Source organism: Ambystoma mexicanum, chromosome 2p (assembly GCF_040938575.1).
Source record: "Ambystoma mexicanum isolate Mex_15411 chromosome 2p, UKY_AmexF1_1, whole genome shotgun sequence".
Lineage (NCBI taxonomy): Eukaryota > Metazoa > Chordata > Amphibia > Caudata > Ambystomatidae > Ambystoma > Ambystoma mexicanum.
Genome location: NC_090923.1, coordinates 159,577,179 through 159,602,314, shown reverse-complemented (window position 1 = coordinate 159,602,314; position 25,136 = coordinate 159,577,179). Strand labels below are relative to the sequence as shown.

The 25,136-nt window shown below is 45.1% G+C and overlaps 1 protein-coding gene across 1 annotated transcript in view; it reads right to left on the bottom strand.

The window, feature by feature from the left end:
• Window positions 1-210: 210 nt before the first annotated feature.
• CCDC174 (coiled-coil domain containing 174) overlaps window positions 211-25,136 on the bottom strand; it is a 132,959-nt gene continuing 108,033 nt past the window's right edge. Inside the window, exons 9-11 of the mRNA XM_069643414.1 lie at window positions 3,571-3,718; window positions 2,563-2,694; window positions 211-808 (exon numbers count right to left, since the gene is read on the bottom strand). Coding sequence (XP_069499515.1) covers window positions 534-808; window positions 2,563-2,694; window positions 3,571-3,718 — 555 coding nt within the window. The 3' untranslated portion in view covers window positions 211-533. The remainder of the gene's footprint in view (window positions 809-2,562; window positions 2,695-3,570; window positions 3,719-25,136) is intronic.

The window sequence follows — 25,136 nt, the reverse complement described above, 5'->3', positions numbered from 1 at the left end:
TTATCCAGTTTCTACAAAAGATGATTAATTCAGTTTGAAGAAGAATTTACCCGACCCAGTGCTGTAATTAGGAATTAAATAGAACCTTTTTCTCTTAGAAGGAAAACTATTTTGACAAAATAATACAATAACTATTTAAAGGGATAGACCTTGTCTCAAAGTAATGCTTCAATGTTGAACAACCACAATAAAGAAACATCAAGGCACATATTGGTGTCCTAAATGGTTTATATTGAAATCCAAAGGCCAGTTAAAAGTCTTTACTGTCTTTACTTTCAAAAAGGTATGTGGAAATTATGGGAATATGTTACAGTCTATTGACATCAAGCTCAAAAATAACTAAAGAGGACAATACATTTATGCGGATGGTCCAACCCAGAGCACTTAAACAAATGCAAACCTTGGTTGACACCCCACTCATGACAACCGCAGATGCCCTCTTTGACCTGCGGTAGTGGAGGTTTTTCACAGAGAGCCATTGTGAAAGTCTTAATGATAAGTATCGAACACAAACTGTTCCAAGCAAAAGATTTTCAAGTCACCCGTCGGTAGTATGAAAGCAGATCATCCAAATTGGAAGTAGTGGGCTTCTGAGGTGGCTGAGGATGGCTCTGGGTGCTTTGCGCTGCTGTGTAGTGCTGTTCACCACTCGTCCCATGCTTCCGCTGAGGGTTCTCAGAGGGATTCCAGTATTGCTTCTCAAAGTGATGGCGTTTCCTGTTGTTATAACTAGTAGGTGGCGCAAACTCTGAATCTCGTTCATCTCTGGGATCTGGAAACGACTTTGACAAGCGTCCAAAAGTAAATTCTAGAAAAAATAAAAAGAACTAAGCACATTGCAACCATAGGAATTTCTCATTTGAATAAAATATTATTCACATAGTTTTATACACCAGGCACAAATCAACCACATTTAGGCCTCAATGATAACACAAACAAACCCATCTAGAAATACAATCAGGCACACACACAAAATATTCCAGTAGTTGGAAAGTACCTGCTTCAATGTTAGGGCAACAGATTCGTAAATTTCACCAAAGCAGCTGCTAGTAAGGTGGTTCAACCCTTATTTTGTATGAGAATGACAAGCTCTTGAAAAGTAAATCTAATTGGAACACTAGACTGTGTGTCTTGACATTGGATCACTTCTTCCAGGTCTGGTGCGACTCCACAGTAGAGATCATCAAAGATGACCATTAAAATATCCTCAGGCTGGACACGCTTTTATTAAACAATGAGGATCTACACATTTAGGTATCAAAGCCAGAAAGCTAGATCAGGGTCCACTCGCCAATGCCAACCGTGGCAGGAGGCACGGATGATAACCTACCTAGCTTCAAGCAGAGGGTTGAGTATTTTAATGACAATGGTCCTGTATGAAGGGATGGAACAGAAGTGATCAAGGAATCAGGGATGGGTCCAGTGTTTTATCAGATGTAATTTTAAGGATTGAAGAATGAAGCCCAATTTTGTTCAGTGCAGGAGGAGTTAGAGGTGTCACGGTTCAGATGATCAACCTTGCTCTTGCTAACATGAGTGCTAGCCTTTCACTGAGCCAGCAACATAGGTCTCAGTTCTCAGCCGGCTCAGTTAGTTTATGTTGTGTTTTCGCTTCTTCAGCAGGAAGACTGATGGTTAATACCAAGGTTATTGGCTATCCCCAAAGATGAGTTGTGCTCCACATGAGTTGCCTCATCATTGAAAACATTTTAAAGAAATCCCTTAACGTTACCATCATATTAATCTGTAGCTCCCGCCACAGCACTGCTTCTTCGTAAGCAGCTGTTTCACAGGCATTCTCAAAAAAACACTTTACCGGTCTTCAAAACTGAAACGGTAATTGGCTTTAAGATGGAGCTCTTGCGCCATATAGGTGTGACTTATTCGAAACACACAGAATGAAGACGATGCAGGCATCATCACTCGAAGTTTGTAAGACAAACTACAGGGTTTCAGGTATGTGCAATCCACCAAGAAAGCCAGACATTCACAGCCATTCTATATCTAGCCAGTTCTGAAATTGGGGGGAGGGGGGCTATACATAGAAAATACAAATTGATATTCAGAGCTATATTTGGGTATAAAACCTTAACACCGTCTTCTTTGAAACATTAGATTTAAATCTTCTTTCAAGGCAAAAGTCGCCCATCAATAATAGACATAGACTTAACTTTCCATAAACGTGAAGGCTGAAAGGACAAAGTCAATGCATCATACTGCACCACCTTATTTCCATGACAAACATTCAATTTTGGTATTTCTAGTATTTGATCAGCACTTTTGTTCATTTGTCCACAGAGTGAAAAGACGCAACGTCCATAATAATGAATCTTTCACAGGAATTTCAACTCCCTTCCAGGGACACATCACATAGAGCACAGTGAAAACACTATACAGCCAGAGGTAATGTATTTCAATGGCAACCCAAAGCAGAACATTTAAAGATTGTGTGTTTCAAACTTTGGCACCACTTAATAAAAAGAAACATATACTTGAAGATTTACCTGGTTGACAATTTCACACACACTTTCATAAGGTGCTATGAACAAAATATATCCTAACCTTTGCCTTTGTCCCACTCGCGGACATACGGAACACCAGCTTTTGTATCTTTCCTCTCCTGGACTATAACTTCCACCTTCTTCTCACTGCTGCGGTCCGGTACTAATGGGGTCACTTCAACAGCCTCTTCCTCTGTGTTGGTGGAGATTGATATTAAATCATTAATAATTTCATGGACAATGGTATTTGTTTCAACACGCTTTTGTGTCAATGCTTCAACAGATCTGATTACAAATTTACATAATCCTTATATCATGTGTGAGAAATAATGTGTACACTAACAAGTTTGCAAATTAATCAGGCCAGTCATGCAGATGGACAATGTCAGTATGTGGGGTGCATTAAGCCAGCAAGACTGGGATGTCTCCTGGAAGCTTATTTTCCAGAAAATACAACATTTGGATTCATTGCTTGCCTTACAGTTTTGTACGATGTTCTAAAACTTAAAGTCACCTTTCCCTATGAATATTTACTTATTTTTACATTTGTAAAGCGCTCTAAAACCGTGGGCATCAAGGTACTGGTTTAAGTACAGGTTACAACGTAGGAACTCATAATCACTTGAATATGTGCCTCTGTAAGCAACAGACAATGAGTGTGAACTAGATGACCAGACTACAAGAGAAGACGTTTGAGAATGTGTGGGGTACTCTACCAACTAGGATACGCAATTGATTTACCAACATCAGATTCAAATTATGTTAGGCCCTTAGGTTAGAGGCCTTATTTGAGCTTGTTCTGATTGCGTATACAGGTTACAGGAAAATGAGAGATAAGGGAAAACAATTAAAATGTTGAGAAACTGTACAGACTTTAAAATTGTGAATGACTTTTTTTTATCTTTAGCATGATAAGAAAAAAAAAAGGGATGCAGAATGTTTGCTATTTATATTCTAACTATCACATCCAGTTTTCTAATGGTTGATAACATTATAAATAGTGCAGCTCTCAAATGGTTACTTTGCAAGTGTGTTAAATTAGCTTCAGTTGGACTTTACATAATCTCACCTTTGGGATTTTCAAGTTGGTCCTCATCCTCACCCAGACCATCCCCTTTAAGTTTCATCTTTCTCTGGCGCAGTTTCTTGAGCCGAGCCTCCAGCATCACCTTCCGTTTCTCCTTCAGATTCTCCCGCTTAATTCTTTGATCAACAGTCTATTTGAAAGTTAAATTTAAAAATTACATTAAAAATGTAAAGTAATTACCATGCAATTCTGTTCACAAGGTTTAGAATGCAGATGCCCTACATACATATATTCAATGCAGATAGAAATGTTTCCTGCATTATTCAAATAGCATTTGTATTTATTGACATTTATAAAGCGCTTTCACCAAAGCACTGTACAGTAGTAGCAAATAAAACTGTACAATTCAAATCCAAGCAGACAATTTTGTGCAACAGAGATGTTAAAGGTTGGTAAGAGTAGACTAAGTTAGTGTTTGAAAAATGCAATAGGAAGGAGAGTTTAGATGCTAGGAGAGAGAAGGATCAAAATGGGGAGGAAGCACAAGGGAAAGTGAGTAAAAAGAAATTGACAACGATGAGTTCCGAGAATAAATCGAAAAAAAGAATGAGCGATAGTGGGGAGCAAGACCATGAAGATATTTATATACTATTCAGATGAAATGGAAGAACAGATGTGAATCAATAGGAAGGAGAGAAATAGAGAGAATAGAGGGCAACACAGAGGAACGAGGAAGGTATTGGTGAGCTCTACGAAGATTATACTAGTAGAAGCGACAAGTGCGGGCAGTGTTTCAGATGAAGAGAGAGAATGAAAGAAAGGAGTCAAAGATAACCCCAAGATTGAGAGCAGACAGAGTGAAGGGAAGAAGAGTAGGGGGAAATAAAAGGCCAATGGGACGAGAAGGAGATATGGAAGGGAAGAAAAGGACCTCTGTTGGAGGGATTCAGGGGATAATGTGAGCTAATCCAGGATTGTATGGCGGTGAGGCAGATGGAAACGGAGGCGTGAAGGTAGTCCAGAAACTAGGAGAAAAAGACTTGAGTCATCTATGCATAAATTGAGGTCAAAAGGCACTAATTAAGGACGAAAGGGGGCAAGTGTAGAGAGATGAGTAAGGGGCCAAGAATCAGTCCCAGAGGAACAGCATAGCAAAGGAACGAGACCAAGAGGAGTGACCAACCCAAGAAATATAATACAAAAATGTGAATAAGAGCACCCAGAGAGATAAGAGTAGAAGTGTTATATTGATTGATAGTTTTCCTATTCTATTGTGTGTAACATCGTGGGGGAGGGATTCCACCTGGGAGCGGGTAAAGATGCTTGGGAGGCTCTAGAAGCAGAAACAGTTGAAGGAGGAAGCGGAGAAGTGAAGTAGGCTGGGGGCCCTGTTTAGCCATGTACTGAACTAGATCCAAATGTCAATAAATAAGCGTTTGTCTTACCACTGAGCTTTCCCGTTAGAATAGTCGCAACAAGCTTGTGCTGGGGGTCCCAGTTGAGCGGGTTAATCACATGCTTATGCAGGGGATCAGGATGGCAGCTGATGCTAGCCAGAGTTGCAAGGAGATGGGGAAGAGGTTTTGAGCATAGAGGTTAGCGCCTCATGCCACCAGTGTAGAAGAAAGCCACACACAGTGACCAATCCGCTGTGGTTGGGTAGGTCAGGATTTGTTGAGTGGAGTGATAGGGAGTTGAGGGAGAGGGTGCATGCCAGTGAGTTGCATGCCAGTGAGTTGAGGATGAAGGAAAGGTTTGATGGGCAGAACCATGTGGTGAGTGGGGAGCAGAGTCTTTGTAAGGAGGCATACAAGGGTATGAAAATGTGAGCAGGGGTTCTGGAGGCCACAGAGAGTGAGAAATGGGAATTTGATAATGCTGTGGTTTGGAAGACAGGCATATCTGGAACAAAGGAAGATTAGCTGGAAGAGAGAATGCAAGTTTGCAGAGTTGAGAGGTCTTCGAATGGAGGGACATTTTAAAAAATGTGTTTTATGGGGACAGGGAGGTGTGCTATAGTGTACAATAGTGTTCCTGTTCTAGTGGGTGACACATCATGGGGGAGGGATTCCACCTGGGAACCCAGGTGGAATTGTTGTGGGTTAGGATGCTCGTGGAGGCTCTAGAAGGAGAGGCAGTTGAAGCAGGAAGCGGAGAGGTGAAGGAGGCTGGGGGACCCCCCCCATTTACCCAGATCCAAATGCCAATAAATAAGCAATTGTCTTACCACTGAGCTGTCCTTGTTATAATAGGAACCATAAATTGCCAGGGTTTTCAACAGAATTTCTATACCTATTTATGGGGCAGCTATAGTTTTCAAATTGTTCCATTAAGGTAGAACTCTGTAAAAGTGGGTCAATGCCTTGGTCAATATCTAGCATATACAGAAGAACTTATCAACTACACTACATAAGCTCCGGTCCCCATGCACAAAATAAAAAAGAATGTATTTTATTTTAAAATAGGTATGATTCAGGATTCATGTACAAGGAACATGTAATTCATTTAAACCGATAGTAGAAGACTGGTTTCAATAGGGGTCCAGATAAAGACTGGCTCATGCATTTAAAATATTGATATTGCACAAGCCTGCATCAAACTATGATCTTGTTTTTCAGAACACAAGAGAATAAAGGCATGCTAAAAAATCCAACATGTAGTTACACTTTTCATAAGAAGGAAATGTTGCATTAAACCAGCATCCTTCATATGACAATAATAAGCCCTCCAGCGGGATTCACAATAGTTAACAGCCCAGGCCCAAGTTATCAACCGTCACCTTGTTGGGGCGTCCGTAGGCTTACCCTTTGCTACTAATACCTAGGGAATGCCCATACTGTGCTAATAGCTTATTTTTTAAATTTGCGATACAAGGCGGTAGCCATATCAGGAGTTAAATAAAGGATAATAAAAAATGGCAGCCGGGAAGCGGGAGGTGGAAATAAAAAATAAAAAGTGTAGCGAACTACCAGTTGTCCCTTTAACTTTTTCCCTGGCAGTAGAGTGGGGGCAGGACAGAATAAGAAAGTCAAGTGTGATGAGTGTGGAAGGTGGAATTTGAAGGGGCTGGTAAAGGTACAAAGGAGGAAGACAGTAAAGTAGGGTCAGTGTAGAGGGGGTGTAGGGGAAATGGTGCCTGTGTCGTCTGCATTGCTCGGGTGAGTTCAAACGTGGGCTGATGTGATGAGAATTATCCAGCCTTTGTAGCGAGCCGATTGGCTGATGCACACACCCCAGGTGGCTAACAGTTGGTTGTAAGATTTTGGCATTCAGAAGTTTGTTTTTTCTGGACCTGGTTCTCTTAATGTAATATTATTTGTAGCTTTTGCAGTATGAACATTATATTGGACTTGTTATAGTTTCAGGCACAGGAATTGAGGCACACTCTGAACAGTTGTCCCAGTTAAGTTCAATATTTGCCATCTCTGCCAACCTTATGAAGGATGCCACACGTTGGGCTGTGTGGAAGAGACACTTTGTGCATAAGGATTGGAGGCACAGAAGTTGAGTAAATGTTTCATCTTGAAGGCCTGGTGGAATGTCTTCGAGTACAGGGTATCAGTGAACAGGTCTATTCCCGGCAGTTTTTTAAATTACAACCTATTTCGGGAATATGGAGGTGATGGTAGAGAAATGGGAGCATTATAGAGTGAGAAAATGTGACTGTACTTGGTGACTAATGCACCCTTTTTCCACCAGACTCCTGGGTGTGTCCCCCATACGGATTGGACCAGAGATTTGTGCTTAGCAAAGTGCCTCTAATTTGCATTTAAGAACAGAGTCAGTGAACTTGAGAGGTGTGTGGCCTCCATGTGCGCTGGCTTCATCTCCAAGTTATCGCCCCTCAGGTCCTTTTTCCTCCAATACCATCAGAACAACACTAATATATAATTAGGGGAATGGAGGTGGTGGTATGGAGGAAAGGGAACAATGGACTGGAGTACAGCAGCCAATATGAAAAATTAGACCTACGTTCCCTTCCCCTCTCATCCACACTTATGGGAGAATACCAAGCATGATTTAATCTGGGCGAAAGAATTCCCTAGGCAAAGATGCTGTAAATGAGAGTTTACTGAAAGCTGGTAACTGACCTAGGAGTGATGTTTGCAAAAGGTAGAGGGAAAAGCCCAAGTCGCTGCTATGCCCATCAGGTCCAAAGGGATGTGTTAGGCAAGAATTGATGTAGTAACGCTGTTTGAGACTACACAACACTTGTCTACTTGGTATTAGGTAACCCACCGTTTGGTATCGGCCTGTACTACACAAGTTGGTAGAGTGACTGAGCAGCCAGGCTTATCTCAAGAGGGATAAATGTGAGCTGTAGAGCTGGAGCAATTACATTCGCAAATACAGGTAGCCAAGTAACACTTATACTCAAGGTTTCAGTTATAAATAGTTATTTAACATCAATTTTTAAATAAACATTCTTTAAAAAGGGCAATATATGTAACAAATCAAAATATACTTTAAAATAATTTTCCAGAATCAGCATACGTTTTTGGGGATACTCTTTAGAGATGCTCTTTACACACTTCCTACACCCGGGGGTGACTTCATTCTCAAGGACAGTAATGGCATTCATATATCACTAGTACACTTTGCAGATTCTGAGGTTGCAAAAAGGAAACATTAAAAAACGAAAAAGGTTAACAGGTTCTCAGGCCAAGTGAGTATAATTTAAATCTTCCAATGCAGTCTAGATAAAACCTTTCCAAGCAATAACAGTCTAAAAACAAGTTATCACCTCTGACGGACAGACAATATCAAAGTCATTGGACTAGAAGAGTCTGCAGGGAGCCAGGACAGCCAAAGTCAATTGGAGCACAGTCTATGGAGATGATGCACTTCGTAGCTAATAAAAGTCTTGCACAAAGTTAGAGAGTTTTGTAGAAATCACTTGTAGGGTCACAAGCTGTTACACTTGTGGAAAGCAGAGTTACAATCAACTCGTTACAATCAACTCTAACAAAAGTAGCCACTGTAAGTCTCAACTGAGAAGAGCAAAGCTAAAGACACTGAGGCAAGTGCCCCAAGTCTGAACAGTACCTCTATTTTTAAGAAGAGTGGTGCAGCTGGATTTTGTCCTGTCGCAGCAATGTAGATCCTGGGTTCCTGAGCCTCAGACATTGGGACAAGAGGGAGGGCATCTGGAGGACTCCTGTGGCAGCAATTTGAAGCCGTCAGCAGCTATGGGCTCTTTTCGTATCAGCAGAACTTCGCAGTTTCAGCGCGCGGTAAACAGCACCACCACGGATCTTGGATACCGTTTGAGCTTCCTTGAGTCCTGCAATCTGGCGAGGGGACTCGAGCTCTGGTCATCCTGCTTCTGGAGGGACCTTAGGAGACACCTGGGTCTTCAGGCCGGATTGCAGACCTAGCACTCGACTACGGATTTCTCGTCCCCTGGCACTCTGTTCCTGCAGCAGCGAAGTACAGCCATTCAGGGAAGATGGTCCAGTGGAGTTCATCTCAGGGTTAGTTGGTCCCACTAACCAAAGGGAAGAGGTGGTCCATTCCGGAACTTCTCTTGTCGATCAGAAAAAGGAGTTTCAGCACAGCAGCAGGGCTTCACCGGGCAATTCAAAGATCCAGGAGGATGCAGAAAGCTTTGTTCATGGTTTCTTCATCAAGTGTTTCTCTCAGTGGTCAACTCTGCCTCTAGTCCTAAACTCCTCGCCTTTTAAGCAGGTTTCTCCCATTCATGCACAGCCTAGGCTGTCACTCAAACAGCAGGACGGCTGTCCTTAAAGGACAGCCAGGCAGCCAAACAGGACTCGGTGCATTCAGGCACTCCTAGAGACAAAGGACAGGGTGTTTCAGGAACCTTCTTCACTTCCTGCCCTTGCAGACACACTGGAGCCAGAGGTGGGTTTCAGGACTGAAGCTAACCGAAGGCAAAATGAACAAGGGGCTCAAACGTGGCTTGACGTGCAGAGCAAAACCTACGAAAGACCTCACATACAGAAAATGGTGAAAAAAGAAGACCAGGACCATTTTGACAAAATGGTCACCCATGGGTGCTATACTGCAGCTGAGGATTAAACCACTGCCACCAGACATTTAAGTGAGGGTAACATCAAAAATGTTACACAAGTATGTAGGATAATAGGCTACTAGGTAACCCCCAAGCACTCCACATATAATGGTGAGTGCTGGACCTACAAAGAAAAAAGGTAAGGAACATGTTACTTACCTGTAACTGTTGTTCTCCAGCATGGATTCACATGCTCATGAATATTCCCAGTCGTCAGGCTGGGAATCCTCGGTAAAAGAAGAATCAGTTTCAATTTAATTTCTGAACGGTCTTTCCCCTATAAACCAATCACTAATCTCTGGTCATACTGTCCCCAGCCAATGACTGCCCCCTCCCTAAGCCCCTCCTCCGGTAGCCATCTTCAGATTTGGTAGCACGTAAAGTGGCAGTAGGACCAAGAGAAGAGACACAGAGGGGCAGGCGGATGGTTTGGATGTGAATCCATGCCAGACCCATGCTGGAGAACAACAGTTACAGGTGAGTAACTTGTTCCTTCTCCAGAATGGGGTCTGGCATGGATTCACATGCTCATGAATAAAGAATACATAGAAGTACACATGTGCACTACCACGGGAGGTGGCAAGGCTCAACAGAAGCAATTACTCTTTCCTCCTCACCAGGCTCACCTTCAAGCGAACAGGTTGCGCAGCACTGCTTGGCTGACTCTGGACTCCTCTCTGGAATCCCTGTCGATGCAGTAGAATTCCCTGAAGGTGTGCGTAGACGTCCACGTAGCAGCCATGCAGATGTTCAGCAGGGGCACACCAGACTGGAATGCCGTCCTGGCAGCGATCGCTCTGGTAGAATGGGTTCTCGGACAGCCAGGCAACGGTCGGTTTGCTAACCAGTGACAATGGGTGATGCAGCCGGAGAGCCACCTGGAAACAAAAGCCTTGGGCAGGGCCTTCCCATGGTTCACAGGACCAAAGTTCAGAAAAAGCTGAGAAGATTACTGGAAACTCTTTGTGCGGGCCACATAGAACTTCAGCGCTCGAGCCACATCCAGCGAGTGCAACGTCCTCTTAGCCGGCGACAAAGGTGTCGGAAAGAACACAGGCAACACCAAGGGTTCGATGAGATGGAAGTCCGACGGAACCTTGGACATGAAGGAGGGGTGCGGCCGCAGCACCACCCTCGTCTCATGGAAAGTCAAATAAGGTGGCTTGCAGGACAGGGCCTGGATCTCACCCACTCGTCGTTCAGAGGTGATGGCCACGAGGAAAGCCGTTTTCCACAACAGAAACTTAAGCAGAGCCCTATGCATAGGTTCGAATGGGGCCCCCAGGAGCCTAGTCAGCACCATGCTGAGTTCCCATGCCGGGGCCGGAGCCTTCACCGGCAGAAATAAACGAAATAGTCCCTTGATGAACTCCTTAACCAGATGGTGCAACCACAATGAAGACTGTCCCAGAGATCTGGTGTAGCGAGAGATAGCCGCCAGATGAACCTTGATGGAGCCAGCCCCAATTTGGCCAATGACAGCAAATATGGAAGTGACCCTCAGAGGGTCGATCTTCTTTGAACGGCAACACATTGCGAATCTCTTCCACTTGTGTCCATAGCATTTTAAAGTTGACGACTCCTTGCCCGTGGCAAGCACCTCCTTGCAGTCCGCCGGAAGAGCGTAACCCCCTAATGCTGCAGAAGCCAGGCATTCAGGTTCAGTGATCCTGGGTCATGGTGCAGTATCGCGCCTCCTTCCCTGGTGAGAAGATCCGCGACCACTGGAAGCTTGACTGGAGGGGACGCTGACATGCTGAGAAGGTCCAGGTTCCACCGGGACTGAGTTGATTGATGACTCAAAGAAGCAATGGCAACGGAGGGAACGCATACAGAAACAGGCCGTCCCAGGGGAATGAGAATGCGTCCCCCATGCTCCCCAGCTAGGGAAACTAGCTGGCGAAGCTCCGGCACTTGGTTTTCGTCGCTGTCGCAAACCGATCGATCTGGGGATTGCGCCTGCCGAACAGGTTGTCCACTTAGTCCTGTCGAAGTTCCCACTCGTGGCAAGAGCAGAGCTCCCTGCTGAGGGAATCAGCGACAGTGTTCTGCACTCCTGCCAGGTGGAAGGGAATGAGAAACATCCCCTGGGCGACGGCTCAGTGCCACAAGTCTGGCGCCTCTCTCGAGATCGCTGGGGATCTGGTGCCTCCCTGCTTCTGGATGTAAAACATTGTGGTGGTATTGTCCGTGAAGACCCTCACCACCTTGCCCTTGAGGAACGGCAGAAAAGACTGGAGGGCCCAGAACACCGCCCGTAGTTAGAGTCTTCTCTTCCGGCAGCCACAGGTCTCTGGCTTGAAGCCGTCCGGTGTGGGCTTCCCATCCTCCCAGAGACCCATCAGATGTGGCCGTCTCCTCATATTGGGGGAGGGGGGGATTCTGGAAATCCGTGCCCCCGGCGATATTGGAGCATACGTCCCCCATCTGATCGCTCAACGGAACTCATCGAGCGCGTTCCTGTCCTGGAATCCTCCGGACACCTGGACCCAACAGGCATTGAGGAACTCCTGCAGGGGTCGCATCCGCAACCTGCAGAGCCGATTCAGGGATATGCACAACGACATCATGCCGAGCAGCAACTTGATGGTCCTCACCGTGGCGATCTTCAATGCCAACAGCCGTTGCACCTTGCCCAAGTTGGCCGATATACTCTCCACCGACAGTGACGCCAGGTATGACACTGTGTTGAGCTTGGATCCCAGGAAGAGAGCATCCTGCGATGGAGTGGAGCATGATTTTGAAAATTCACAGAGATCCCCAGATCCGTCAGCAGATGAACGGTCCGCTCCGTGTGTTCCACAGCAATGTCCCTTTGCTTTGGCCAGGATGAGCCAGTCATCCTGGTAGTTTGTTTGTTTGTTTATTTGTAGAGCGCGGCATACCCTAGGGTAACAGGGCGCAACAGAACAAGTATATGCGAAGCTTAGTTACACAAAGAGATATACAGTTTGCATACAGGTAATAATTAGTTACATAAGGAGATATTCGGTTTACAAGCAGGTAATAATTACAATGAAATTACAATTAAATATATCTATAGGGTACTTAATTGCAAGGATGGTGTGCAATAGGAGAGTGCAGACAGTCTGCGGTGAGGTATTGTGTTCAGAGTTTGGTTAGAAAGTGCACATATGTGACGAGAGTGAGAGGAGGATAGGTGAGAGATAGTTAAGGAGGCTGGAATAGAGTGAAGATGTCGAGTCACTACACGTAGTAAGTACTTTAGGCAGAATCCAGTCGATACTATTCTCTGTTCAAGTAGAGGGTCAGTTACAAGTTGTTGTTTTTAACCATTTAATAGTGTTGGATCTAAACTTGCGGTAGGGTTGGTCTGCTCTCATGGTGGGAGGTAGGGAGTTCCACAATTTAGCCGCTTTCACCGGGAAGCTATTACCTCCAATAGTGGAGCGTTTGAAGCTGGGTATAGAAAGCTGGTCTTTGTTGGCTGTTCTCATTGGTCTAGAGGAGGTTTGTTTGTGGAATCTCTCCGCCAGGTAGGTAGGTGCGGCATTGTTGAGGGATTTGTGCGTCAGTGATAGTGTTTTTAGGAGGATTTTGTCATTAGTTGGGAGCCAATTATTTTGTCGGGAAGTCTCTGAGATATGGTCTCTTTTAGAAATGCCTAAGGCCGCTCTAAGGGCATTATTTTGTAATGTTTGGATTCTTTTAATTATAGTTTTAGTCGATCCTAGGTAGAGGGCATTACAGTAGTCAAGGCGCGACAGGATGAGAGCTCTGGCTAGAGTAATGCAGCTACTGTCCGATAGGAAAGGCTTACCAGTGCGTATGAGTTTGCACGTGTAGGCGGTTGAGGATGCTAGGGAATTAACCTGCTTGGAGAATGTGAGGTTTGAGTCCAGGTAGAAACCAAGTGTTTTCACCTCACGTTCCACCTTGATGATGTTGCCGTCGATTATAAATGAAGAATAGTCAGGGCCTAGTTTTTTTAGGTTGGATGGAGTACCCAGAATGATGAGTTCAGTTTTATCATCATTCAGGCATAGACCATGAGTGGCCATCCATGCCTGGATGATGATGTACACTCTATTCACCAAGGCCAAATCCTTTTCATAATCCCCTGAAAGTGGGAGGAGGATCTGGGTATTGTCTGCATAGTTAGTGTAGGTGATACCGAGATGATCCAGATCATCGAAAAGGGGCTTAGTGAAAATGTTGTAGAGTGTTGGTGAGACGCATGAACCTTGGGGAACACCGCAGGTGATGGGTATGGGGTCTGCAGCTGCTGTCGGAGAGAAAACTCTCAAGGTTCTGCCATTCAGGAAGGATCTGATCCAAGTAACCGCGTCATCAGAGAAGTGTGCTGCTGTATTTAGATGGTTACAGAGAATAGTATGGTCGACTAGGTCGAACGCAGCTGAGAGATCTAAAAGGAGGAGTAGGGCTGATTTGCCGTTATCTTTAAGCTCGTCAATTTGAGTCTTGAGATCAATAAGGGCAGTTTCCGTGCCGTGCTGGGGACGGAAACCTGATTGTCTGGCCCCTAGCAATTGGTGACGTTCCAAGTGCTTTTGTATTTGTGTGTATGCTACCTTATCCAGGATTTTCAACAGGAAGGGCACCGTGGTAATTGGTCTATAGTTGGTCGGTATGGATGGGTCAAGGGTAGGTTTCTTTAGGAGGAGGAGTACCCAAGATTGTTTCACCGTGGTAATTGGTCTATAGTTGGTCGGTATGGATGGGTCAAGGGTAGGTTTCTTTAGGAGGAGGAGTACCCAAGATTGTTTCAGGTTAGTAGGGATGATGCCGGTAGCAAAGGATGCATTAATGAGTTTGGCTATGAATGGCGATAGGTCTCGGGCGGCATCCTTGATAAGCTGCGCTGGACATAGGTCGCCTTGGCAATTGGAAGGTTTAAGGGATAGAATAATTCTTTCCACTTCACAAATGGAGACTTTACTAAAGTTGAATCTGGTAGATTCATCTATGTTGGCATTGCCAATTGTTTTGGAGGCAGGTGGTTTAGGGTGTTTTTTTTCAGGTGATTTTGTTTTGAAGGGTAGCTATTTTATTAGCTAAGGCATGTTGGATGTCTTCACACCATTTCTTATCTTTCGTACAGGTGTCAGGTGGAGCAAACGGGGTCTCAATTTCTTTAAGGATGGTGAAGAGTTCCTTTAAATTTGATTTGGGGTGGGATATGCGAGTGTCATAGGATAAACGTTTCGCTAGGCATATTTCTTTTTTATAGAGGGAGGACAATTTGGAGAGTTTCAGCTTATTGGCTTCTATCGGGTGTTTTTCCCATATGGCCTCGCAGTTTCTTTTTTGTTGTCTTAACGTTTTTAAAAGAGGAGTAAACCATTTGTTCAGGTTTTTTTTTGCTTACTTGGTCTGAGTTTGGCAGGTGCGATTTGGTCAAGGGAGGTGGTCATGATTTTATTATACTCATCGACCAATTTCTCAGGTTCTGTATTATCTGGGAGTGAATTAAGGGTAGGGAGTAATACTGGGATGAGCCTGTCCACAGTGATGCACTTTTTGTTTCTCGTTAGAGTCAGTGGAGCCCTAACGGCGGGAGTCGGTGGGGGTCTGTTGGTGGAAAGCGTAAAAGATACAAGGTTATGGTCGGTCCAAGCCAGTGGTGATATGGACAGAATGTTAGCCTGACAATTGTAGTCTGCCACCCAGTCTAGGATTCTGCCTTTGTTATGGGTGGCGGTATTACATCTTTGGGTGAATCCCAATTCTGATAGAGTATTAGCTGTGTTGGTGGCAAGCTGGTCGGACTGGTCATTAAAGCCCATGTTGAAGTCTCCGAGTAGAAGTACCTGGGAGGAGCTTTTAAGGTTGCTCGATAGGATAGCATTTACATCATCAACAAAAGTTGCAGATGGGCCTGGGGGGCGGTATAACAGATGGATATTCAGGGTTTGAGCATTGGTCAGAGGGACTTTTACAGATAAGGATTCACATGAAGGAGTACCGATGGGGGTGGAAGGTCTCATGGCAAGGCAGCATTTGTGGATAATAGCGATGCCGCCTCCTCTGGACTTAAGTCTGTCATGTCTCAGGATGGAGTAGCCATCAGGGACAGCTAGCATGAGCATAGGGCCTGCAGCGGGATGTAGCCACGTCTCGGTGATAGCGAGGAAGTCTAGGTCATCCTTCTGAATCAGGTCAGCTATTTCCGTGGCATGTGCTACCAGTGATCTAGAGTTTATTAGGGCTCCTTTTATCTGTGGGCTTGTCGTTGTTGGTGTGGCTGGTTGAGGTGTTTGTAGAGGTTTTGGTTTGCAAGGATTAACTAAGTGTTTTGATGGCCTAAGGCCGTAAGAGGAAGGCGAGATATTTAGGGTCCTTGTGGCTCGGGGAGTACAGAGGGACCTAATGGGGGGCTCGTAAATTTTGGCTAGTCTCGCTCTGAGGCGTAGATTCCTGTCTATAGTAAGACAGGGCTTGCATAGGAAGTTTGAGGAATCTTCCATGCTTGTGGGAGATGTGGTAAAAGGGTTGGACACAGTGGAGGATGTCAGGATGGGCAGTGTCCTATTAGTAGGGAAGTTGAGTGCCATGGTGTGGAGTGTTATACTTAATATGAGGACTAACATATGAGTGGTTTGGAAGGTTACTGAGGGGGGCATGCTGATGCTCGGTGCCTTGAGGGCTGGGCACCGCTGGCATGTGAGGTAGGTGTTGCAATATTGTGTAGGGGAGCCGTGTGATGATAGACAAGGATGTAATGGATACTACGGTCGGGAGCATCCGACTAGAGGCTAGATATGTGTGTTGCGAGCAGCAGAGGGTTAGCATTGAGTGAGCAACATGAAAGTTATCCGCCAAAGTAATATAGTGGTGTAGTATCAACTAGACTATGGATTGCAGGCAAAGTAGACAACATAGGCAGAGGCAACAGGGTCAACCTAGTCCGAGGACACAGGGGCAACCTAGGCCGAGGCAACAGGAGTAACACATGCTAAATAACACATGCTAAATAAGATCAGTACCAAGTGAGATACAGTGGGCAGCCTGGCAGGGCAGCAAGAGTAATACATGGTAAGTAACACATGCTAGTAGCAACCGGGCAGCAAGAGTATCACGTACTAGGTAAGATCAGTGCACATGCTAAATACAATCAGGGCAGCAGGAATAATGCATCCTAAATAAGTTCAATGCTGAATAAGATACAATGGGCATCCTAGGCAAGGCAGCACTAGACTAAGCAGATGCTGAGTGTTATCACATAGATGCATTAAGATAGATCAGTTACAGGTGCGGTTTTAATGTACAAAGCGGCGTAGACCTATCCGAGGTGGAAAGTTTGTAGCAATGTCTGTTCGTTGCCTGCTGAGCTCAGTGGGAGGCAGCGTGACCATATAGTGAGGGCACGGGAGATTAGGCAACCCAGAGTCAGGCCGGGCAATAGTCAAAGAACACAAGGCAAGGCAAATTAGGCGAGCATAGTGTACTTACATGTTTCAGGCACGTTGGGCAGAGTGTCAGGCCGACGGCATGGACGGCATAGACAGGCACCTTTTTAGTGGTGCCTTCGTAGGGGTGCCGGCTCCCGCCTACCGGTCGACCCGATTGGTTTAAGGCATATGCCGGTAGCCAATCAGCAGGAGGCTTGTCTGTGTTGCAGGCTCGTCGCGGGTCGGTACGAAATCATGCGGCCATCTTGGGAAGGTGGGTTCCCCGTGTTGTGCAGTTGGATTGCAACACTGGGTTAAGATTTAGGGCAGCGATATTCTTAACGGCGGTGATAAGTGCCTACAGCACGTTCATCCGGGCATCGGCGGGACTGTGCAGGACAGTTGAATTTAGGCGGTGCTCGACGTAGACGTGGATCCCTTGCAGTCGTAGATGCGATTTGTTGAACACTTTTACTGCTGGGAAAAGCTTACTTTTCATTAGAGGATCCAAATTGTCTTCACATTATAAGAAAGTACGTTCTAACCTTTCTATTTCCCTAACCCTTCCTGAAACCAAGAGTCTAAAATGTATATTGGCGTTTAAGATAAATGCAATACTATCCTTGTTATTGAAGTCACTTAAGGGTGCAGGAGAAATGTATTAGCATGACCAAAAAGTATTCACCAACTTTATTGACTTTGTAAAGTAATTCTAAAGTTTGCTTGACTGTTCCAAACAATTGATTTTTTTTTAAAGAATGCTCAACTAAAAACATGCGTAAATAAATAAGTATTGATAACTGCAACCTTGAGAGTGTACGTGTTACTGGTTTACTTGTATTGACTGATTTCACTTGTACAGCTCTACAGCTCACATTAAACCCTCTTGAGATATGCCTGGCTGCTCAATCACAGTACCAACTTGTGTAGTACAGACCTACACCAAAAGGCAGGTTACCAAATATCAAGAGATAGGTCTTGCCAGTGTGACTGCACCAATTCTTACCTAATATGAAGGGAAAAGAGAAGCTGGCTCTTTAACTGAAAAGCCTAGATCTACCGAGACAAGTGGATTCAAAGAGGAGTGTTTGTTAACTCCAGAGAGGATGGAGAGAATGAAGAGAGAGGATTGCATGGTGAAGCAGGGGAGGTCCCCTGGTTATGTTACACTATCTGGAGGCAGGGCCATGGACGAGCACAGAGCCTCCAAAGTTGCTGGAACCTGACAACTGAGAAGCAAGCTGCGTGGCGACTGGAGGAGACAAGACTCCGACTCGAGCCGGAGTTGTGGTGGTGGCGTGACCATGTGTTAGGGAGATTTTTCATATGTATGTTATGTTAAAGGTTCTTATACCGCACACTGTCACTACTTGCGTGGTTCCTCTGCGCCCTGGCAGATCTGCAAAGAAAGAGGGGGCTGGGGGGTTAAGTGAACATGACTGAGCGGGAGAAAAGAGCAAGAGAGCTATGATGTGCTGTTGGCAGTTTAGGTTCGGTTGACACCGTTCACCAAGCATAAATGTGTTTTTCGGTTGGTAGCCGTTATGTGCTGTTGTGCATGGCTATGTGAGGTTTGGTTCATTATTCTGGTGTAGTGAAGTGCGTGCAGTTTACTGCAGAGGTATGGTTGTGTTTAGTTCAAAGTTTGAGAGGTGTATGCAGAAGGATGATTTTTTTTTACGTAGCATTGGTTAGCGGCGGTACCCTATTCTACACCGTCTGTTTTGATTGGATGTGAGCCGTATACCTTCCCCTGTCGTAAAATCTGGTGTGCTACACTTATCCCTCCTAAGTTGTGTGTAGGAGAATGGGTCCTCCATGGGCTATATCTTTCACTCTAGCACACACCACAGTGCCACAATCGCCACACCCAAAGGCTCCTCAAGGTTGGGATGTGTTCTCTATGCCCCGTGGTACATCAGTTCCCAAATCGGGGTGCCCATCTCTCCCCTTTTTTTATCTAAGGCTATCAGTGGTTAAATCAATTAAATCTGACCCATAGCTTTCCCCTCTATAGGCACAGGTTCACCTAGGTCTCCTTCCCATTCTGACTGTCCTCATTTTAGCTGAATTCCCTAGTCCTTCTCAGTTGTGTGTTCTTTTCATGGTGCGTCGGTGTTGTTCATTGGTTTTCATCCCGTTCAGAGTTGAAGAAACAGGTTTTTAGAAGTTTTCTGAATTTTAAGTGGTCCTTCAAAGTTCGTATTTCTCTTGGGAGGGAGTTCCAAAGTTGTACGGCTAAGCAGGAAAATGCTGATCCACAAAGCTTTTTTCTCCTGTACGGTTTAGGTTCTAGGTGGGTGTCGTCGCTGGACCCGAGTATTCTAGTCGGCTGGCAGATGGTGAGTATAAATTCCGCTCCTAGGCCATGGATTGCTCTGTGGTTTATGCACATCGTTTTGAAGGGGATATGTTTTTTGACTGGGTGTCAATGTACCATCCTTAACGCTGGAGTGATGTGGTACCTTCATGAACGTTTGAGGAGAGGTCTGGCAGCTGTGTTCTGTATCCATTGCAGTTTCTTCAGTAAATAGTGCACCATTCCGAAAGTATAAGCTGTTGGCATGGTGTATCCTGGACATGATGAGGTCAATGATGGCCAATGTTTTGAAATCATGATTTCCGTCTTGTCCGGGTTGAATGTGAGGTTGTTAGTGTTCATCCATTGGTAGAGTTCTTTGAGACAGTCTATTAGCGTTGTGTTCTCCTCTTGTTCATTGCCGATTTTGTACATTTGGGTATCATCTGCGTAGTTGTAGTAGGTGAAGCTGTGTCCTTTGATGAGGTTGATTAGTTGCGTCAGATAGATGAAGAGGAGTGGGGATAGCAAGGATCCTTGTGGAACTCCACAGGTGGTTTGGATTTGAATGTTTTATCCATGTTGTTTCTATTCTTTCAGACAGGAAAGATTTCATCCAGAGCAGTGGCGAGTCAGTGATGCCCATTTCTTCCAGTCTCTTGATGAGGATTTTATGGTCTACTCTGTCAAATGCTGCGGAGAGGTCGAGTAGTATCAGTGCTGACTTTGTGTTCGAGTCTGTGTTGGTTTTTATGTTGTCCCATATAGAGAGGAGTGCTGTCTCTGTCCCTCTCAGGTTTGAAGCCAACTTGTGCCTTGTCCAGTAGTTGGTTGTTTTCTAAGTATTCCACTGTTTGTTCGTAGACGTAGGTCTCTAGTAGTTTGTCTGGACAGGGAATGTTTGAGATCGGTCTGTACTTTGAGAGGTCTTCCACATCGCCCGTTGTGTCCTTGAGGAATGGTTTGAAGTAGGCAGATTTGAATGCCTGCGGTGCTCTCCCCATTGAGAGTGATAGGTTGAAGAGGTTTAGGTAGCATTTCGATGGTGTACCCTGTATAAGGATCGATTTATAGATGTCTGGTGGGCAAGGGTTTACCTCTTGACATTTGGGCGGAACTGTTCAGCCTGTTCTGTGGATCCGGGATATGTAGGGGAGGGTGCACGGTCTGGTTCATTGGTCTACTTTGTATGATCCAGTGTATGCTTGTGGATTTATTCAGAAAGTGATCAGCGAGATCATTGCATAGTTTTTGCAAAGGCAGTGTTGTTGTTACGCTCACCTGGCTCCCACAGGGGCGTCGATTGGACTCGGACAGCTGCGGTCTCCTCCAACGTGAAGTGTAGTGCAGAGATGACAGACTGGACTGGCCCTCCTAATCTCGTCTGCTTGACCCGTTGAAGTATTCTCCTGCAAGTGGAGAAAGGGATTTAGCCACCCGTGGATTCTAGTAATGGCACCCCACTGTTCTCCCCACTAATCACCTCCGATATTCCCTTTCAGTAATCTCACCTTATGTTTTTGAATGATGAGCGCTCCATCCTGCGTGGAATGCAGGGGTGCGTAGATACCAGTTACTTCACTGGTTCGAAGGCGTTGGAAGAGTTCCGGATGAATATTGACTCCGAGGTTCCTGGCGAGAACCCATAAGTATAAAGTCCAAAGAGTTCAATATGTCCTATGTTCACTCTTGTCCCATTCCCTTCTTGTGTTGCAGCTGGGTCCAAGAGAAGATTGTCTTGTGGCAGCTGATGGCGTTCAGGTAAGAGTCTGTATTACCCAACACTGTCCGGTAAAAGATGCGTGTATTTAACTTGTTGTTTTCTCTCTCCTTACAGGTGCGGCGTAAGAAGTTGCAGGATGTTAAAGAATAATGCCTCTGGTGGTAAATCAGGTAAGTCTATGGTGGTAAAAAAGAGATTGTATTTGTTGGCTGTCTCGGCTTACCTTAAATTTTTTTTGTCCCCTAGATGCTGGAGTTCGGCGAGGAAAATGATGCAGGCAGCGCCGAATCGAAAAATGCTATGGAGGACTGGTGAGTATGGCGCGGCGCTGCAGCTGGCGATACGACGCGTGCAGAAATAATGTCCTTTCCAAGTTCGAAGACGTGATGGATCCGGAATCAGGTAAGGAATTAAAATAATGTCCGCGTTCTAACCTTTCCTTCTTCTTTCCTCTTTTTCTAGGAGCTCTGGATTCGAGGTGGGCGTGGCAGAAGACTGGATGCTGACTGCAGGCACGGTGAGCGTTACGCTGCTGGATGCAGAATAACGCGAAGCATGTGCTGCTGTTCGGGCGTGGTTTAAATAGCCTTCAAAGTAGTCCCAAGTAAGAAGTTCCCCCAGAACCACACCAGAGTAAAAAAATAGTCCCTGAAGTAAAGTAGTCACATTCAGGCCTCACGTTGGCTTGACTTCATTGTAGCACGGTCTGCATGAGGTAAGTAATGTACATGAGCCTGGCTCCTATGGCGCCAGGACTGATTTCCTCTATGAGCCTGGTGCCAATGGCGCCAGGACTGTACCCAGACAGCCCCTAGCCGGGGCTGCTGGGCTTTTAGTAAGTACCTGGATGCCTGCTCCCGGGGCTGATGGGCTTGGTCCGGATGCCCGGGGGTAGGCATCATGACAGTTGAGTTACTGCATCCAGGGAGATTTCTTATCTCGTTTATGATGTTGAATAGTTCTTCCCGAGTGCCAGTGGCTTTTGTGATCCGGTCGTCATAGTATTTCTTTTTTGCTTTAAGGATTTCCTTTTTGTATGCTCGGATTTGTTTCTGATAAATTATTCTTTTTGGCTTGGTTGTAGTTTTTCATCCATTCGTGTTCTAGTTTCCGGTTTGTTTTTTTCATTATGTTGAGGTGGGGCGTGAGCCATCTACCCAGTGCTTTCTTTCGTGATGTGTTTTTCCGGTGCCATGCTGTCAATTGTTTTGACGATCCACTTCTGGATTAGGTCTGCTTTTTCGTCTAGGTTGGTTGCTTCCAAGGTTGCGATCAATGGTTTTGAGGATTCTAGTTCTTCCAGGTTGACTTTTTTGATAGTATTCCAATCTCTTTTCCAGATCAGGGGGTGGGGCAGGGGGGAATTTGGGGCTGGTTGGACTAGTTTGATGGTAGTTGGATCACAAACGGTATAATGAGGTGATTGCTCTATAGTATTTGTGGCAAAGTTGATAACAGCTTTTTGTTGGTGAAGATTGCGTCAAGAGTGTCCTGTTGAGCGTGTCGCTCTTTTCACCATCTGTAGCAGTCTCATTGTCTCAAATTGCTTAGTTAGTGATGTCTGCAAGTTTGTGTTTTCTTCTTCAAACCATATGTTGAAGTCCCTGAGGATGATCAGGTGATCATGTTTAATGGCCAGTGTTAGGGAGGATTCTCAAAATGTGCCAATTCCGCTCTACCTTAGAAACCCCCAGCTCTTTTGCTGAACTTTGGGACTCTGTACTATTTAATTCTGTTTGTTTTCTGTGTTTATTTTCTTTAAATTATGCATCATCTTTTCAAGTGTGTTACACAGCACCCTCCGTGGGTATTACCCAAATTGACCTTTTACAATTGACCTTCAGCACAATTGACCTTTATATTATTTTAGTTATTTTATGTATGTATTGGGTTGGTTGTGGATTATAAATAATATAAGGGGATTGGGTGGGGTTTGTTGGGGGAATCAAGATGGCGCATTAAGCCCCTTTGTTTAAACGGGTCCTGGTCTTTTTTGCCATTTCTTTTTGGAAAGGTCCTTCTAGTGTTTGTCTCTGCGCGCCAAACCAGGTTTGGTCCCTTTGTTCGTGTGCCTTTGGCGGGCTTCAGGACTGAAGTCCGCCCTTGGCGTCTAGTGTCTGGGGTGGGCAGGAAGTGAGGGAGGTGCCCGTAACTCCCTGTGCTTAGTCTCCTAGGAGACCCAAATGCGCTCTGGCGTGATTGGCTGGCTGACAGTCCGGCAGACAGCCACCCTGCTGGGTGAGTGACAGCATAAAGATATACCTCATCATCTAGGCATGGATGGCCAGTCATGGACTATGCCTGAATGATGACAAAACAGAACTCATCATACTGGGGACCACACAAAACATCAAAAGATTAAATCCAAACTACTCCTCCTTTGTTATAGACGGCCACACCATCAAAGTAGCCAATGAGGTAAAAACATTAGGTTTTTACCTTGACTCCTGCCTAACCCTAACAAAGCAGGTGAATGTGATGGCCTCTGCCACCTCATACACTTGCAAGCTGATCAGAGCTGCAAAACCCTATCTATGCACCATTAGCTGCCTCACACTGGCTAGAGCACTTGTACTATCCAAATTGGATTATTGCAACGCTCTCTACTTGGGCTCCAACAAACATACCTTGCATAAAATCCAAATACTGCTAAATAATGCACTTAGAGCCGCCTTAGGAATCCCAAAAAGAGAACATATTTCAGCGCAGTTAGAAGACAGTCTAACTGGCTCTATACAGCTGACAACAATAAAATGAAAACAACTTCTCTAACTTTCAAATGCATCAATAATTTAGCACCTAAATATCTAGCTGAAAGATTCAAAGAAGAACCACCAACAGACCCACCAGAGAAGCGTACACTAATTGACTAGCAGTGCCCTCATTCAAAATGACCACTACCGGAGGAAACAGTTTCCCGGTCAAAGCGGCCCAATTGTGGAACTCGCTGCCTACCTCTCTAAGGTCTGACCAGTCCTACCCACTTTTCAGATTAAACGTCAAGTGGCTTAAAGGAAATGACTGATAAAGCCGCCCCCACGACCACTTGTGCCATGCCTAACTGAAACCCAGTAGCTCCTCTACACATTGCCTACTTGTAAATACATATTTGCCGCTGTGTATTATTATTATCATGTATATTGCCTACTTTGTAAATACTTACTTCCTGCTTGCTGTACTGATTTCCCCATACTGTTAACGACTACTATGTAACTTGTACCTGCAATTGTAACTTGTAAACCTAAAGTATTCTTGCCTACGTGCCCTGATACCTCCGGGTCTGACGCGCGATACAAATAAATAAACAAACAGCTAGGCTGGAATGAAAGGGAGAAAACGGTTTAAAAGGAGAGTCTCCACGACTGGAAGGCAGAGTCGACCACTGGAACGAAATAACCGAAGACGAGCTGGAAGAGGACGGCTGCTGCAACTCCTGGACCGCTGGTTTGCCCGGTGAAGCCCTGCTGCTGGTCCGAATTGCCAAACACCATTCGACAGAGAAGTTCCTTCAAGGATGGCTTCTTCCTTTGAGTTGGTGGGACCAATCAACTCATAAGACACCTGGACACCATTCTCAAGGCTGTTTAGGATTAACCAGGGAGAGAGACACCAGTTTATGCTCTTGAATCTGCAGCTACTGGAACTTAAGTGACTCCATTTTGTTTGCTTTCTTCAACGATCCCGTGCAGTGCAGGAGTCCCCCAACGTCCGCTCTCTTGTCCCCACGACTGAGGCTCAGGAACAGCGAGATCTGCAGCAACTGCAAGGAACAACAACTTCAGCAGAATTTGTTTCTTCATACAAAGGTACTGTGCCAACCCGATTGAGAGAACGCCACTCTCGTGGTGAAAGTTCGGGACACTTTCCCAATTTGCAGGCCTAATCCGCTTGTGACCCCACAAATGATCCTTTTTCGCCTCAACTACTTCTGAGAAATTTTGCAAAGACTTTACCGTTTGATACCAGAACTGCTCTTTCCTATCTAGAACACTAGCCCATTGACTTTGGCCTGGCCTATTGACTTAAATTGAACTCTTCTGGTGAACTGAAACTATTTGCACTGCCTAGAAAGTATATGTAATCTATTCCACTTACTTTTGTCCTTTTTGCTCACTGCCAAGTAACTGAACTGCCATTTTGCTCCTACTTCAGGGGAGCTCATATTGTCTCAAAAGCTTA